Source organism: Aptenodytes forsteri, unplaced genomic scaffold, assembly GCF_000699145.1.
Source record: "Aptenodytes forsteri isolate BGI_AS27 unplaced genomic scaffold, ASM69914v1 Scaffold45, whole genome shotgun sequence".
Lineage (NCBI taxonomy): Eukaryota > Metazoa > Chordata > Aves > Sphenisciformes > Spheniscidae > Aptenodytes > Aptenodytes forsteri.
The window spans coordinates 657,759-675,505 of NW_008794458.1; the positions used below are offsets into that span (position 1 = coordinate 657,759).

General features: G+C 39.6%; 1 protein-coding gene across 1 annotated transcript; it reads left to right on the forward strand.

Moving 5' to 3' along the window:
• The first annotated feature begins 290 nt into the window (after nucleotides 1-290).
• CBLN2 (cerebellin 2 precursor) lies at nucleotides 291-2,502 on the forward strand. Its single transcript, XM_009290864.1, has 4 exons — nucleotides 291-418; nucleotides 1,168-1,270; nucleotides 1,932-2,051; nucleotides 2,305-2,502. The coding sequence occupies exons 1-4, from the start codon at nucleotides 291-293 to the stop codon at nucleotides 2,500-2,502; spliced, it is 549 nt and encodes a 182-aa protein (XP_009289139.1).
• Nucleotides 2,503-17,747: the final 15,245 nt, after the last annotated feature.

Consider the following 17,747-nt stretch of genomic DNA (forward strand, 5'->3'; position numbering starts at 1 on the left):
AATTTTACAGTTCAACTCCCCAGCAAGAGTTTAGAAAGTCCTTTTAGGTGGCTGCGGGGCTTTCCTGGGGTGGGAAAAGAGGCACGCTGACTTCTTGTCCGGTCCCATCGCTCGTACGGAGAGTGCTTTAACCTGTGAGTTTGTGCCTCGGACGCTTGCGGGGGCGCCTTACAGCCGAGGATTGCCCCGGGCAGTCAGGGGCGACCCGGGGGGAAGGGTGCGCACCCCCCCCTTCGGTGCTCCGTCGGTAATGCTGATTTTCAGGGCAAGAGGAGGACAGAGATTTACCGATGGGGAGTCGCCGGATCTACCTGTTCCGAGGGCATTTGGCAATGTTACAGCACCTCTCAGGGGAAGGGAGGGCTGAGGAAGAAGAGGGTGTTTCCCGCGTTATCGAACGAGGCGAACGATGTCGCCGGTGGGTTGTAACGGAGCGGTGTTATTCTGCACGGCATACGCCGGGCAGAGCAGAGGACAGCCCGATCTGGTCGTCCTGCCCCTTCCCCGCCGCCCTGCTTGCCTCCCGGAGCCCATGCCCCATCCTTCCGCTTGATTGTTGCCATGAAATTTACTTTTTTTCTACCGCCTCTGACTCCTGAAGTAGTATTGCAGAGTCAGCCGAAATTAGCACACACAAACTGTTTTCTGTTTGCTTTTCCCCCCCATCTGTCTGTCCGCCTGTCATTCATCTGTCTACCTGTCCCTCATAATGAGTTTGCACTGCTATTCCTCGCGTACAAGATCTCATAAAGTCAGATCAGTAGAGGGGAAAAAAAACAGAGCTTGCTTCATTTTTAGCGTATTTTAGACGCCTTACCCGGCAAAGCTCAGTTCTCAGGAGTTTGAAGGCATTCCTCCCTCGGTGCTCCCGCAATAACGGATTCATTTTTTTTCCTTTCTTGGGAACAACAAGGTTTGGCTATTTGGGAGGAAAGGCTCGGGATTTTGGGTGTTTTGGGTTTGTTTTTGTTTCCTCCTGCTTTGTATTTTTCTTCATTGAAACAGGGGTTGTAGCCCGCAAAGCTGAGCGTGGCCGGGGCGCCCCGGGGGCGGGCACGGGGGAGCAGCCGGCTCGGGCTCGCCCGCTCGCCGCACGGGACGCCCGGGATCGCCGCGGACCCGCGGGTTTTTCTCCCCTCGTTACCTGTGCCTCTTAAGCCAAATCAGGTTGCCCGTCGCTGGAGCCTGGAAAGGAGCTGATGAGCCGGGGCCGGATCCCCGTCAAATCGGCGGGCTCCGCACCGCCAGCCTCTCCGGGGGCCGCTCCCGAGTGAGGCTTTGCACATCTGCCGGAGGGCTCAACTCTTTCTCTTTTTCCGTTGTTTCCAAAGACATTGAATTATATGACAAATTAAGATCCCCAGCCTGAGGAGGGTGCTGGTCAGGCGGCACAGCCCTCCAGGGGGACAGAGAGGCGTGAGGTGGCAGATGTTGCTGTTGCTGAGCATCCTCTCCTCCTTCGCCCCTCTCTGCAGTACGATTTTAGTTCTATGCCCTATTAAACTCGAGGACAGGTGCGATTTCAGTAGTGCTACCTAAGACACATACATTTGCATTATGTGTTGATGGGTTGGGGGGGGGGGGTCCTCACTTCTTTCCCCTCCCTCCTTTCCTTCCCTCCACCTCCCCTCCTCCCTCTTTGCTTTATTGACAGTGCAGTGTGGACATTTGCACTTCATCTAACAGGCTTTAGAGATCATTTTTGCATAACTAAATCGTTTTATGAACTGTGATGCTTTTTAAATGCCTCTGTAACTTGGCTTCTTCCCCCTGCAGTGCACTTTTAATTGTGCTGCAAATGCCATTTCGACTAGGCTTTATATTGGTCATGTCAGATTTTCACTGGCGCTTTTCTAAGGTGGGGCCTGATTTCTCTCTTTCTCTCTCTCCTTTTTGTTTTGTTTTGTTTTGTTTGTTTGTTTACTTTCCAGGTATTAGTTAATATTGGCAACCATTTTGATCTTGCTTCCAGTATATTTGTAGCACCAAGAAAAGGGATATATAGTTTCAGTTTCCACGTGGTCAAGGTCTATAACAGACAAACCATCCAGGTGGGTTGTGATCTAAAGAAGATGCTGTCTTTCCTTTTTTTTTCAAATGCTCATTTCTAGACACTGAGGTGCATTTACAAAACCAGCAAGTGAAGAATAAGACTGTAGGTTATTTTAGTTAAAGGGGTCTGTATGCATGACAGAAATCACGCATTGCCTTAGCTTAATTCAACCTTGTTTCTAACCTGTACAGGGCAAAAAAGTCATTGAAGGTATTGAGAAAACTCAGATTCTCTCTCTTTGCACTTTTTAGGTAAGTTTAATGCAAAACGGCTATCCAGTGATTTCAGCTTTTGCAGGGGATCAGGACGTCACCAGAGAAGCAGCCAGCAATGGGGTCTTGCTCCACATGGAAAGAGAAGACAAAGTGCATCTCAAACTGGAAAGGGGTAACCTCATGGGAGGGTGGAAATATTCAACCTTTTCCGGCTTCTTAGTCTTTCCACTATAAAAGAAGGCCAAATAGGAGACAGATCCATGAGCCAGAGCACGGATTCAATCGTTAACGACACCCTGAACTTGGCAGCACATGACAATATTTCCAGTCACCCCGTCAGACTGTCACAGTAGAAGAATGATAACCTTCTAAACTCCAACATTTGCTTCGAATATTGACAATTCCTCGGGAACCTGCGCCTCTAATTAGTTTTAGACGACAGTGATCTTTAGGAGAAATGAAATTATCGACCTGAGCAATTTGTACCTGTGATTGTAAAGTCAATTTCGGATTTTATTGTTGGGATCATTGACTTTCTTATTCTTTTTTATTTTTTTCCTCTCTTTCATTTTTTCCTCTTTTTCTTTCTCTTGTTGTTGTCCCAATGAGACAAATAACTCGGACCACACAATTGCTTTGTCAAAGGCTCGCTCCAGAGCCAGAAGAATGAAGTGTTCAGCCCAATGAGGTGTTCTTTCCATGCTTTATTTCTTTGTGTTGTATAGCCTTAAGGAAAAAAAAAAAAAAAAAGAAAAAAAAAGAAAAAAAACAAAACAAAAAAAAGAATGGCTTCAGTCTCAGTCCTGTATTTTTCTGGGGGAGGGGGATTCTGGACATTACTGTGTCAAGAAGTGCTTTATCCGGTGAAGCAAAATTTGCACGATTGGAACCTTATTTGTTTTGTGTTGTTTGTGTTTTTCATCAACTTTTTCTTTTTCCTGATTTTTGTTTGTGTGTGCTAAAAATGTAAGCTAGATTGATCAATAAGACAAAACAAAGCACATATATACCCTGTAGCTCTAAGTAAAGCTAACCAGTGAACAATTCTGTCTGCACTTTCCAGCTGATCTTTATAGACCTATTTAGAGAGAGAGAAAGAGAGAGAAAGAGCGAGAGAGCTACATGATCCTTCAATTACAATCTGGAAACCGGTAAAGGAACTGACATTTCTGAATTGTCCTGACATTTCTAGAAGCAACAATGGAGGCTTTGAATATCTTCTGACCATACCCTAAAATATATCCTTTCTTTACATTACCGAGCGTATTTTGGGTGCTTTTATCTGATATTTATTTGATGTATTTGTCCCCTAATGCTTGAGTACACATTGTGGGAGCATGGAGAGGTGGCAGAGCAAACTCTTCCTCTTCCAAATTAAATAAAACCATCTCCGCTTCACCTGTCCGTGGCAAGTATCAGAGGAGTTGCCACTAGCATCTTTGACAGCTTTTGGGAGAGGGGCCTCAGAGGATCAGCAAATGCACCAGAAGTTGCATGGGTGCCGTGCACTTACTAGCCGTGTGTGCTCTTCTCAATACAAATGGCCTCAGAGTTCTGGGGGTGGACTGACATCGATACTGGAGGTTAGGAAAAGCTATTACCCCAATCGACAAGAGGTAAAATCTCAGGCCAATGTCAATTGCATCCTTTTGCCTCATTCTCAATAAACAGATCTTTTTTCTTCACTTTTTTTTATGAAGGTTGGTGTATTAGACAGTGTGCTGAGGAAAATCTTGCTTGAGGAGATCCAGGAGGAATGTTTATATTATTTTATATGATTTTTATCTTCATTTATTTAATTTGAAATATTTCATCTTGCTATTAATCCCACAAGGGTGGATGTGTATAAGAATTTATTTTTGTCAAATTTACTCCTCTGCCACAAACAAATATAATGCAAAGGCATTTGCAGCAAATCGGTGGTAGCTATGTTGTATTTCAAAATTATGGTGGACATGTCATTTTCATTGTAAATTTATCATTAAAAGAACAAAGTCAATTAAAGTCATATATTCTTAAAAAAAACCTTATCTGTGTTGCTTATGATACCTCAGATGACTAAAACATAAGCCGATTTAATATTTAATATTTTCAGCTATTTTCACCATTGATGCTCGCTCTTTGCTTTGGTGTTTCACTTTACCGGTTACTGAATGAATGGGTTTCGGGTTTGTTTTTTTTTTTAATGGTTGCATTTTTTAGTTCCCCCTTGTGTGTTGGCATGACTGCAATGTTTCTAGTTGTAAAATATTACAGGGCTATGTTTAAATACATGGAATAAAACCTGAGTCAGCAACAAACTTTTTCTATTAAAATACAAAAATAGTTATGAAAATAGTTGTCTTAATGGTAGATACTGTAAAACTACTTTTAAATCTAAGTTTTTGTGTTTAAAACTGGATCATGTCTCTCAAGAAAATAGACACTGAGGTGGGTTCAAGGTCCCAAGTTTTCAGTTTCTATTATATTTCCTCAGTCTTAGTTTGAAATTCTGCCTACCATAATCACTTTTAGTTGTCCCATTTATCTCAGTTCATCTGGCTTGAATAAAGCAATGACATTTTAGTTCTGGCTCTCTTCTAAGCCAAATGGGGCCAATGACAAGGTTTTCCTCGGACATATTCTTGGAAGTTTCTTAAGCCACCGAAGCTGCAGAATCTGAATATCCCACTTCATGTATTCCAAGTTCAGTAATTTTGACCATGCTTATTTTATAAAGCTAAATATGTGTATATACTAACCAATCTTCTGCATTTAAAGAAGGTCACTAATACACTGCCTCTCTCCCTCTTCTACTGTTGTGTCCTTCATGCTAAGCGATAGAGTTAGGACTGTTACATAAACAATTAAATTAAATGGAAAATGGGCAGTAAATTCTTATTGTACACTAATTACAATCATGGTGCTTTTTTTTTTTTTAATGTTCTTTGCAATATTTATTCTCTTTCCCCTTTTACTTAATTTTGTATCTGCATTTGAGAAGGTGCAATCTACTTGTCATTGAAAACAGTAGACATTTTGATACACGTATAAGGTGTAGATATCATGATATATTTTATGTTAAAGGGGGTGCACTGTAGAATGCAACAACAGATATTATGTGAGACCACTTAAAGGAGCCTCCCAATACATTAAGAGTAGGCTTATCTAAAGTAATTTATATAAATAAATTGACTGGGTAACATTCAGAGTTGGTGTAAACTTAATGTTGAGGGGCACCATGAGAGTTAGTAAGTGTAAAACACATATGGCAGTAAAGCACGCCAACGGCACAATAACGGCTCTGGTTCCTGTGGGAGTAATAACACAATATTCCTTCCAACAACTTTCAAACTTTCTCATAAGCTGCTGTGTAACACGATCATAAGATATTCCTGTCAAAACACTGTTTGTCTGTTTCCCTTCCAGGGAACAATCTTCACCTGGGTGTTTTTGGGAACCACTGTTTCAGTGTTTCTTCAGCATACTTTTGGCAGGGTAGCATATACTTTGTTGCCTTCTTCTAGGTTTTTGAGTTTATATCCATAGTTTGAACACGGTCTTGCAAAAACCTATGTGCTCTTACCTCCCCCTGAGGCAATGAGTGTGATGGATGTGCAGTGTCTCTCATCACTGATCAGCATCTTGCAAGCTGGATCTGTTTATTTTGGGTGGGAGGAGGAGAGAGACAGAGACATGAAACTAGGGCATTGTTTAGAAGTTACATTGTGTTTGTTGTCTGTGACTTTTTTAACTTTTAAAAAGAACACTTCGGTTTTATTGACCAAATTTGTATCTTGGACAATCTGTCAAAGTAGAAGATAGGCTAAAAGGGCTTGTTTACTGATAGAGTTACTCAGAAATAGCTGAAAGTGGTTTCATGTCCTTGTACTGTGACATTCATTTCCAGAATAGGCGGGGTCACGGGTAGCGTTGTTTAAAAATAGGTGTTATAATTAATAGTCTGCTTCAATCCAGGATAACTTTTTAGTGTTAACAAGCACTCAAAAATCAGTGTCATTAATATACTTCAAAATTTTCATGGGTAATGACTTGTCAGCTAAAGTGCATTAAACAGTTATACATAACTAAAGAAAAACAATTGATTCACCTGCTTTTATTTATTGTTGAAAGGCCAAGGAACGTCTTTGAGGCAATCCTTAGTTTCTAGATTTGGAACCACACAGTCTTTAACAATCGTTCCAAAATCATGTTTGATGAGATGAGTCATGCCCATTTTTAATCATGGTGGTAAATAATAATGATTCATTTTCTTAACGGAGCAGATTCTTTTATTTGACTTGTCTCCATCTGTCATAACGCTCAAAACGGAACTTTATGATTCCTGGCCACCTGTTAACTAGGTCACATTAACAGGTCATAAACTCCTGAGAATTATTGCTATCCATCGTGACTGTAGTTAGACACAGACTAGGTGGCTGGGCAGATGATAGGGAAACCTTTTGATCAGCTGCTTATAGAATCAAGTATCAGCAAAATTCAAGTGTTCCATAGTAAAATAAATATATTGTCATTTCAATGAAGAGGCTAATCCTGCTTGTTTTACTTACTTCAGTAAAGTCCATTCCTCTGCAGAGGAGCTTATGAAAAACATCAATAGTATTTGGCCTCAATTGTAGGGTTTGTATTTTGGTCATGATCTACTATTATATTTACTTTAAAAATCAGTGACAATAATCAGTGCAAACCCTTAGTTAACACTATAATCATTCTTCAGTTTAAATGTATTTCAACACTAATCATAATTCTGATAATGTAATCAAAATCCTACAAATATAATTTGAACGCATGTTTTAAATCCATTCTCAAAACAGTAATGCTTATGGTCTTATCCAATATAATAATGATCTTTTTTCTTATTAGCCATTATCAATAAAATCCAAAGACCACTAATTGTATTTTATACTATTTGAGTGTAATAACGAAAATACACTTCACATACCAAGTATATCTAACACAGCCCATTTCTTCCTAGGTAATATACATTAAAGTATTTTATGAATCCCCTCTGCTATCCATCAGCAAAATAAAGGTGCCTAACTTGCTGGGTCTCTGCAGATTACGTACCACAGATAATATAAATAGTGGCCTAGCAAGACATGGAGAAGCAAATAATGAGTACTATTATGAATTCCGCATTAAAAAAAAATCTGCAACAACAGATATTCAGGTCGTATTGAAAAATGCTACAAAACTCGGGAAATATTAAAGTTAAGTTTTTAAACTATTGTTACTGACTGATACTACTTCCATTCTAATAATGAAGTGTTATTTTTACTATGGGAATCTAAAAATGGATTTAAATTATTTTGTGATATATATATATATATAAAATACTTGTTCAGAGTATTGGTATAATGACTCAACAGAAACATAAGTGCATCAGTTAGTAATTAGTAGTTATTATGCAACATTCTCATTACACCAGATATATTTCAATTAATTGAAACTACTTCTTTAAAATGCTTTAATTTCTCTGTGTATGAATATACACACAAATGAATACACATATATATATGTACATATGCATGTAAAACATACATTTTTAGATGGGAATGGATGGATGGAGAGCTGACTTTTTCGTATACAGTTTGGCCTTCCTTTCTTCGAAGCATTACACCAACAAATTAATTGTTATTTTATTTATTGTCATTCTAAACTTAAAACGGTTTATCTTTGCTTATATGCAAAAGTACACAGAGTAATAGCAAATGGCAGTATACATTTCAGTGCTGAGAACTGCCACATTTTAGGTAATATCAGGGTAAAGTGAAGCATAGAGATATTAATAAAAGACTTTCTTTGCCTCAAGTTCTGTTAAAAGCTTTTGTGACGAGTGAACCTATAGTGCTGTGTGGGAATTGCTTCAAAACATCAGGGAGATATCATAGACTGGAGGTTCAGTTTGTCCTTCTGTTGACACTGGACGGGAAACCTGCGATACATATTATAACTGAAAGAGAAAATATGTCCCTATACTTAGTTGTTTAGCAACAATAATCCTTGTATGCTGACTTAATTTTGGTTGTGCAACTGTTTTCTGCATAGAGATGCATTATATTGTCACATATCAGAACTAAGAATACAGTGACTTCAGTGGATAAACAATAAAGGGTTTTCCAAGTTTGTATTTGTTCACTAGGAAAAATAACCTAGCACAGAACTTATGTTGCTCCTACAGGCTTTTGTGCCATAGAAAATATGTAAGAAATTATTTTAAAAATAATCTTTCAAGGTCTCTTAAATTATTTATTGTTACCAAAAGCAGAATTTTCTCAATCCTGTTCATAATAGTATGACTGGGAGTATTTTAGGATGGAGTTTAAATGGATATAACTAAACTTTCTAACAGCTGGCTTCTTCCCTAACCTAACTTTTCTGGACAGTTATGTGTTCTCATTAGACTTTATAATCTCTCTAGATACAACTGTCCCTTAATCCTGACTGTCTAGTAAAACTGGTCTTCCCTAATTACTTCACCTGGATAAGGAAAGCATCCATTTTTCTTCTTCCTTGCAATGGTTTCTATTGTTTTCTTATACTACTGTGCTAAAACTATCCAGTAGGGAAAAGGAGAGTCCCACTGCACTTGCCTTTCTAAGACACTTTCATTTCTCTTCTCTGCCCTCTCTTACCCTTTCATTCATATTTCAAAGGCTCCTAATGTTGAATTTTTTAAGAGTATTTTTTAAAATAATGTATTTTTTAAAATAATGCTTTTCCAGTCAGCTTCTCATTCTCATTCATAACTGTGTGAAACCTTGTTCATGCAAAATGATGACAGCTTTAGTTGGCTGCTCACAAGTTATCTCATCCTTCAGTTCTGCACCCAGACCTCTCAGATAGGAGAACCCAGTCTAGTTAAGAAAAAATAGAAATCTAAATAAATTAAAAAAAAAAAAAAAAAAAAAAAAAAAAAAAAAAAAAAAAAAAAAAAAAAAAAAAAAAAAAAAAAAAAAAAAAAAAAAAAAAAAAAAAAAAAAAAAAAAAAAAAAACTGGGAAATACTGGGAAATTAGTCTGTATATGAATCAGTGACTTCTGGTAAATATTTTGATCCCTTTCAGTCTGTTCTCTCAGAGACCATGATTTGCATAACCAAGTGACTTGGCACCTCTCTGTTTTCTTAAATCCATTTAAAATATCCCTATGAACAGGGCTACTAGGAATCTCCCTTTTTTCTTTTACAGTCTGTTTAGAAAATACAGACCCTCTCGTATAGGTGTTAGGGCATTGTACAAAACTGAGAAATGAGATTTTCAAGTACCTGAATGATCTTTTAACATGAACATCTTGTGAGAAAGAGAGAATAGTCTGCAGGAATCAGAGTGGAAGGGAAGAAACCCTTCTAACAGACAGAAAGGTCGCTAACTATTCTTTGCACACATACCAACCTCAAAATCATATGGATACACGTACGCATGTACATTTGTGAACCATGGCTGTAAGTGACAAACATTGGTATGTAAAACATTTTCCCAGAGTCAGTAAGACACCATCCCAGTTTGATGCAGTCAACAAAATTGCATGAAAATGTGTATGCAATTTAGGTGGGATTAAACATGCACATGTGATTAGTGATTGTACCAAACTGTTTATAAGAACAGTGGATCAATACAGATATATTACACAGTGTATTCCACTCAAGCATGGAATGATGCATTATGTAACAAATATCTAAGCTATTCCAGAGCAAACTTTACAAAATTATCTTTACAGAGCTATGACAGTCAGTGTCAGGGTGCAGCTAATATGTTTCAGACCACTGGACATGTTATAAAAAGTAAGATAAACATTTCGGTATTTTTCCCTTCCCCTCAGTCAAGAAGTAGCTTACCTCCTGAAAACAAAAATGGAACCCACATGCACTATATAACATGATCTAATTTTTACTGGGAGTAAAAAGAGCCTTGCTTATTTGCCTCCATGTCCAGATCCTCCCTAAGGCATTTGCCTGTCACATGCTTTTTACCTGTGCACTAATGTTTTTCAGAGCTTCATAAGTTATGTCTGAACTAAACGATTGAAAGTTGATTTGCAAGTGTACTGTAGCATGTTAAACCCATAAGTGGCAGGCTTTCTTACCACACTACTGATTGTCAGATTTACTGTAAATAAGGCTTAAAGTGTCTACATCATGCTTAGAAAGAGCCAGGCTCAGGATATCTGTGGGATATAGGCTGTACTGCTGTACTTTATCCATGCACAAGGCAGGCAGGTGCAGTGAAAGACAACTTCAGGCAACATTAATAGACATGGCAAAGTACAGACTCAGTTTCTCAAGAGTACTCTGTTGCTGGACCAAAGACTGCAAATCAGTGTATGCTTTTTTGTCAACAGCGTACGTGGTGTATCTGGACTGGAAAAGAAGTTCCCAGCTACAAATAACTGCCCAATAATATAGATTTAATGATCTATTAAAAAAAATCTCCACAGGCTCTTGGGCAACTTACCAACTTGATGTTCCTGTACTGGACTTACTCCCCAGTGTCACTGCCTTTCCTGTACTGGGAAACCAAAACTGGGCAAGATACTCCAGATGTGGTCACAAGTGCCAAATATGGAGGATCTTGATCTACTGGCTACGTTCTTGCTAATATATCCAACTATGCAGTAAACTTTTATTGTTGCAAAGCTGCACTGCTGACTGATGTTCAACTTGTTACCCCAGGATCTCAATTTTTTTTTCTTCAAAACTCATTTCTATCCTGTCAGCCCCAGACAATACTACTGCATGTGGATATTTCATCCCAGGTTTAGGGTTTTCTATTTACCTTTGTTGAACTTCATGAGTTTCTGTCAACCTGGTCTGTCAAAGTCCCACTGAACAGCAGCCCTGTTGTTTAGCATATCAATTCCTTCCTCTAAATTTGGTTTCATCCACAGACTTGCTGAGGGTGTATTTTGCCCTGTCATCCAGGTAGCTAATGAAGATATTGAATGGTAGCAGCCCTAGTACTCACCTGTGAGGAAAGCATCTAGTAACCATCTGGCAAATGGATTTCCAACTGCTACTCATTAGCCTTTGAACTTCCTGATCCAACCAGTTTTCCATCCATCTCGTAGTCTATGCATTAAGTCCATATCTCTTTACCTTGGCTACAAAGATACAATAGGAGACAATGTCAAAAGTCATGATAAAGTCAAGGTAAATAGCATCCCCTCTCCACCAAGCCAGTCATCAGAGAGGGCAATCAGGCTGGTCAGGCATGATTTTCCCTTTGTAAATCCATTGTGGTTGTTCCCATTCATCTTCTTGTCATTCATGTGCCTATGAATGACTTCCATATGCAGATTTTCTCCATAATCTTCCAGGAGACTGAAGTGAGGCTGACCAGCCTCTAATGTCCCAGATTCTCTTTCTGTTCTTGAAGAGTAATGTGACACTTTCCGTTCTCTAGTCACTAGGGACCGCTCCTGGTCACCCAGTTTTTAAAAGGTGACTTTGGCCAAGCTCCCTCATCGACATCAGATTTATCTCATGTGGTCTCATGAACTGCTGCATAACCAATTTATTTGCTCAGTTGACCCTTAACCAATCTTTCCCTACCATAGGCAGTAGTACCTCAGTCTCCCAGATTCTTCTGCCAGTAGGCACAGAGACCTGGAAAGCTGAAGGGCATACCTTATCAATAAAGACCTTGTCAAACAAAACTTTGAACACTGCAATCCCTTCCATATCCTCGTCACAAGATCTCCTAGTCTTCCTGTCAATATACTTACAGAGGTCTTTATTTTTGCCATTCACATTCCTTGCCAATTTCAATTGCAGCAGAGTTTTAGCTTTCCCAATTCCATGCCCAATCAATATTTTTAATCTTCTTCCTGATTGCAAGGCTTCTTTCAGTCATCTAAAGAAGGCTGAATCTTATTTTGCCTCTTGATCAGGAGGTCTGTAGCAGAAACCCATCACAACAGCTTCCTCATTAACCTCCCTTTGATCCTGACCTATAAACTCCCAACTGGCTTGTGGACCATTTCATGGCAAAGCTCCTTGCATTCAAGCTGCTCTTCTGCATAGAGCATAATCTCTCTTCCTCGCATTCCCAACCTGTGCTTCCTAAAGAACCTGTATCCACCCATTGCAGTGCTCCAGTCATGTGAACTATCCCACCGTGCTTCTGTTACCCTGCAACTGCTCACAACTTCTAATTCTTCTGTTGTTTTTTTTTTCTCATGCTGGAGGAGTTCATGTCCAGGCACTTGAGATAGGTCCCCAGTTGTGCTGTTTTCTTAGGGAATGTGTGAGAAACTTCTTTATTGTGTTGTCACCCTGACTCCTTGCACCATATTGTTCCACTTCTCTCAGGCTTTGGTCTTCATCCCTTGAAAAATCTTGTTTAAAGGCTTTGTCATTAAGTTGGAAAGCTTGTTTGCAAAAATGCTTTTGCCCCACTTTGTCATATGGAGACAACCATTCCTTATTCCTGAGAGAAGGTCCTGTGGTCATAGAAGTGAAAACCCTGCATGGGATACGAGCCACACAGGCAGGTATTGACACATAGTATACTTTTGCTTCTACCTGAGCCTTACCCTTTCACTAGAAAGATTGAGGAGACACCACCTAACCTCTAAAGCTCGTCAGGGTCACCCCCTCTTGATACACTCTGTTTTCCCCTGGCCATTGGTACTTACATGGATGAGTAGCAAGGGGTTATAATCTAGGGGCTGGCTAAGCCTCTGCAATATTTCTACAAAATCCTGGATCCAGGATGCATTCCAAATCTGCTTAGAAACAGGTAATAGATGAAGAGACAAGGATACTGAGCTGGCATCCCTGATACTAATTCTTTGAGGCTTGGTGGGAGAGGAGGAAAATTTATGATTATACTCTGTGACACTTGGACAGTATCTCAATGCTTCAGTACCAGCTAATCTGACAATAGAAACAATGATGTACTTTCTTCACTGATATTTTTACCATCATGTATCTTTCTAGCACCTGAAAGTTAGGCAAATATGAAGAAAAAGGAAGAAGCATATGCCAGAAGAGACAAGAAATGAAATGAAATGACAAATTGAAGAACATGGAAGGCAAGAGAACAGAATTGAATGAAAGCAGGGATCCTGTTTGGAAGGTCCTGTTAATAGGACTAAAAATTATTTAGTGTAATGATAGATAAGGCATGGGGGAAGAGAAATTACGTGTAAAACATGGGACAGGTCTTGAAATACTGGAATAAGGGTCAGAGATTAGAATTTTTTTTCCAACAGTGGAAAAGAAGGATTTACAGAATGAGAGGCTTGGGGCAAAAGTTGTAACAAAATGCAGAGAAAGAGAAAAAAAAATACAGAGTGAACAAGGGAACGAATAAATGGGGTTTCAGGGCCTGTAATGTAGCTGGTCAGAATGCAGTGAGAAGTAGGTATAGGGAAAGAGAGTGAAAGAAGCTGTGAAATTATGCAATACAAAAAATACCTGGTAAGACAAGAGCGTCACAGAGATGTTAAATACAGTCTGATGTGATAGTGGAGGAACATGGCAAAAGGGACATAGCTTTTACAGATGGTTTCCAAGTTAGAAGAAAAAAATCTATTCACAAAAAAAGGTGAAGGATTTAAGGTTTTGTGTGTTTGTCTCAAAAATGCATCGACTGGACAGGATTCTGAGCACTTTCTTATTTTTCTTTTCTTGCTTCTATTTATTTCAAGGGCTTTTGTACCATCGTGTTTGTTAACAATGTTTCCATTTATGCTAGTCCCTCTCATTCTCTGCAAATGACTCACCAGTCCTACTAACTATTGAAAACTAGCCTGAGTAATCCCCTCCTAACAATGCCAGTGGGAAGTGAAAGGTGCATTGCTTCCTAAAAATGGGTTTCTTTTCCTGACCCATCAAAAGATGTCATCAGACTCATTTTGGGCCAGCTAGTCTGCCCCTTTCCCTGTGTTTCCCTCTGATGTGCTTGGCATACTCCTTGTGAGAGCGTCGCTCTTCCAGAGAGATGGTTCTGTGCCGTGGTTTGTCCAGATCTGGCCACGTGCAGTGAACGGTCTGGCTAGCTGCAATCCTTCTGGCTCCCAAAAGCTGATTGAAAACAATGGAAAGATAAATGATGCATGTTTTGAGTTTATACTTTTGCTGACCTTTTAAAAATCTGCCGTAGATTTAGTTGGAATATTTCAGTTTTCAATTTGAGGTGGGGGGATGTAAAAGAACATATCTTTAAATACCCTTTCATAGCTTTTTTTTTTTTTTAAAACTCTTTTTTGGTTGTAGTCTGTGAATTCGGTGCTCAGATAAACAGTGAATAAAAACACTTCCAAAGGAAGAATGTGCTTACTAGGAGCTATCCTAACACACTGCCATGGCCCTGAGGAACTGCCAGCCCTGCCTGTCCCTACCCAAACTTGGGGCTCCCCCCACCCTGCCCACAACCCCATATCAGCCCACTGGGGCTGTCAGCCCCTGCCCCAGCGATGCCTCAGAAGGGCCGGTCTCCAGCTCCCTACAGCCTGACCCTGCCCGGCCATGGGCTCCGCCAAATTGGCCCTACGTGCAGGCCCGTGTCCTGGCCCGGCCTTGGCCCATTCCCATCCCCAGGGAGGTGCCTGATGCCCAGGGCTGGGGCTGCTCCCGCTACCCCAGGCTGCCTGCTCCTGGCTGGGGCAGTGGGACGGGCCCTGCTCTGATACCCTGTGGAGACCCCCCAGGCTTGGAGTGCTCCGGCCCCTGGGATCCACCAGCCCCCTCGGTGCCCTGACACACACACTGCTGGGCTAAGGAAAAATGCCAACTATCTCATCTGTTGTTTGTATAATGGTTGTTTCAACCCACACTAAATAAGCAGGAAGCCACTTTCCCACCTCTGTTGCCAGCACTTGGCCTACCATACTTTTTCATCAGAAGTTGCAGCTCGCTTCCTCAAGAAGAAATTTTGGAAATGTCGGGTATCATTAAACCACCAGGTGCAGTAAACCTGACAGATAAATGTAATCAATAGGTTGTGGCCTAATCTGTTCACCAACAGCATAAAGAAGTGCTTCATGCAGGAGTTGATTCAGCAAGGAAACAAGGTGTATATAGTGAGTTATCTGGTCATTAAAATGCATTGATCCTGTGAGGAACTGGCAGATACCCCAGGGACGAAGTTGTCCACAGGTTATCAAGTTTTTTTCACTCTTATTATTTAGATTTTCTTATTTAGGGAAAAGTGATTTTTTTTCAGTGAACTATTTCTCCTCTACAATTTACATTGATCCCTCCAGAGTTCGGAACACTGATTTATTAATTTTGTGTGCCTTTTTAAGCAGTTAATTGATTAATATCCGGTCTTACTAACTTGAAACAGTAATTGATTCTATTCTCATTTAGTTCAGCTGGGATTTATTTGCCTTCAGTTGGCGCAAGGCAGGCCTAGGCACAGCGAGTTGGTATTTGTCTGTTCACTATTGCTGAAATGTCACCATTCCTATAATTGGATTTATATATATTTTAAGGTCATTTGATCATCTTGCCAGGCTGTATAGCATAGCTTATGGTTTTATTGGGTTAGGAACTCCATTTATCCAGTAATCCAGTTACTGAGATAATAATTTGTCTATGTATTAAAGTGTATCTTCCGGAAAAAAACATATTATAATGATCTCTTCAGTAGATGGCAGTGCTGGGATTAAAACTGTTGCTTGACTAATATGCAAATTCCTGCCTGTTGGGATTTAAGTGTAAAAAGGCTTTTCAGGGCATTCTCATCTTTAAATTGGGGTTCTAGTTTTCTTGGAATGCTGAAACTGTGGGGAGATTTATTTCTACTGGCTCAGAAAGTGTAGAAAAATAGATCAAATACTACAAGTCCATTCAGTTTGCTCCAGAGCTATGCATGAACAAGCTAAAGCTGTGGAAAACATGTAACCATAAAGCTCCAAAAGTAATAGTTCCTCCACTGCATATGACATAATCCACTTCAATTGCTCTCTGTAAAATGGTGTTGCTAGCTGAGATGCTATAGGGTCTGAATACACAGCTTCAGTGTGAAAGTGTTTTAATTTTACATTCGTTAAACTTTATCAGAATCACTGTGGTATCCTTACATTATGGAGAACTTCTCTATATGTGGCACCATAAAGGATTCTATTACTGGGTTCTTGTGACTTCATAATCCATTCCTTAAATTACGATGAAGAACATTTTTCTACCAGGATGTAATATACAGGTTAGGAAGTTCTGATTCCTGATAAGATCTAAAACAGAGCTTTGTGTCCCAACATGAAGTTTTTTACAAACAGGATCATTTCTCAAAAGGTGGTTTGACAGGAATCTCTTTAAAGATCTTTCATCTTAATGGCACACATTAGGTAGTTCACATGGAAAACTGCTCAGGAGTACAGAATAAACAGCGATGATTTTCCATATCATTAGGGCTTTGAGACAGAATGAAGGCTTCCCTTGGGTTAGAGCTGTCCTGTACCTGTGTGGACAACAAAGAATGGTTTATTGTAGCAATTGAAATGCGTGGTGGCAGCATATTATTGTTTATCTGTTGGGAAAGCAGGCTAGAGAGAAATCTCACAACTACACAGAAAGCAATGCTGAGTAATGCATTCCAGATCACACACTTAAGGTAACAATACTAAATCTATGAGTAGCTAGGGATTCTCAGTTATCTTGATGCTGATGACACCTGTATTGACACAGTACCTCAGAGAGGCTACAGAGACAGCACCTATGGAGACAGCAACTTCTCTTTAAACACAGCCCCAAAGAAGGGTAATTTGGTATTTTTTATTAATAGTATTGTGTCTATGGGAGATCTGGATTGATCCTATTCAGTGGGGCAAAATATTATACAACATAACAAGAGGGAAAAAAAAACCTGAACTAAAAAAAACTGCTAGCATTTTTCAATATTAAGAAAGTAGAATTCACTTCTTCTAGATGAGTAAAGGGCAGATAACTTGTGAATTCTTTTGACAGATAATTGAAAATATTTTATAACTAAAAATAATAAAATAGTCTTGACATTTATAGTGGCTTGTTTTCCAGAAATTCTGTTTGTTAGAAAATTACAAAATCTGAAAAAAGTTCTACTTGGAGTTAAAGCATTTCCAAAGGAAAGGGAAATACGTTCAAACACCTTGAGGTTTAGAAAAAGAATATTTGGGAGTAAATTAAATCCATGTTCTGAAAATGTTCAACCTAAATTGGCAAAGGGACTCCAAACTCCTGTTCTGTTTCAGAGGGACTTGAAGACCTCCAAGATGCTCCAGCCTCCTTTCTTGCACCCAGGGTCTCAGGAATTCAGTCCCCAGAATCAGTAAGCCAGCTTATGACAGACCAATAGCACTGTGGAGTCTACTAATCCTGCAAGTCCATAGATTTATCAGATGCCACAGCAAGGACTCAGTAGCCATTTTTATGAAACTAAGTCAGGGTGTTTCAGTCTGTGCACAGTAGTTGCGTTGGCTTACACTAGCTCAGAATCCTTTTTGGTTTAGATGAGACTTTACTGCCAGAAACTAAATTTCACAAAAACATGAGTA

Excerpts from the sequence above, each read along its gene's own strand:
- CBLN2 (XM_009290864.1), top strand. The coding sequence starts at position 291 with ATGGGGAGTCGCCGGATCTACCTGTTCCGAGGGCATTTGGCAATGTTA. Across the intron at positions 419-1,167 it reads CGAGGCGAACGATGTCGCCG|GTTGCCCGTCGCTGGAGCCT; the intron begins GTGGGTTGTAAC and ends AAGCCAAATCAG. Across the intron at positions 2,052-2,304 it reads ATAACAGACAAACCATCCAG|GTAAGTTTAATGCAAAACGG; the intron begins GTGGGTTGTGAT and ends TGCACTTTTTAG.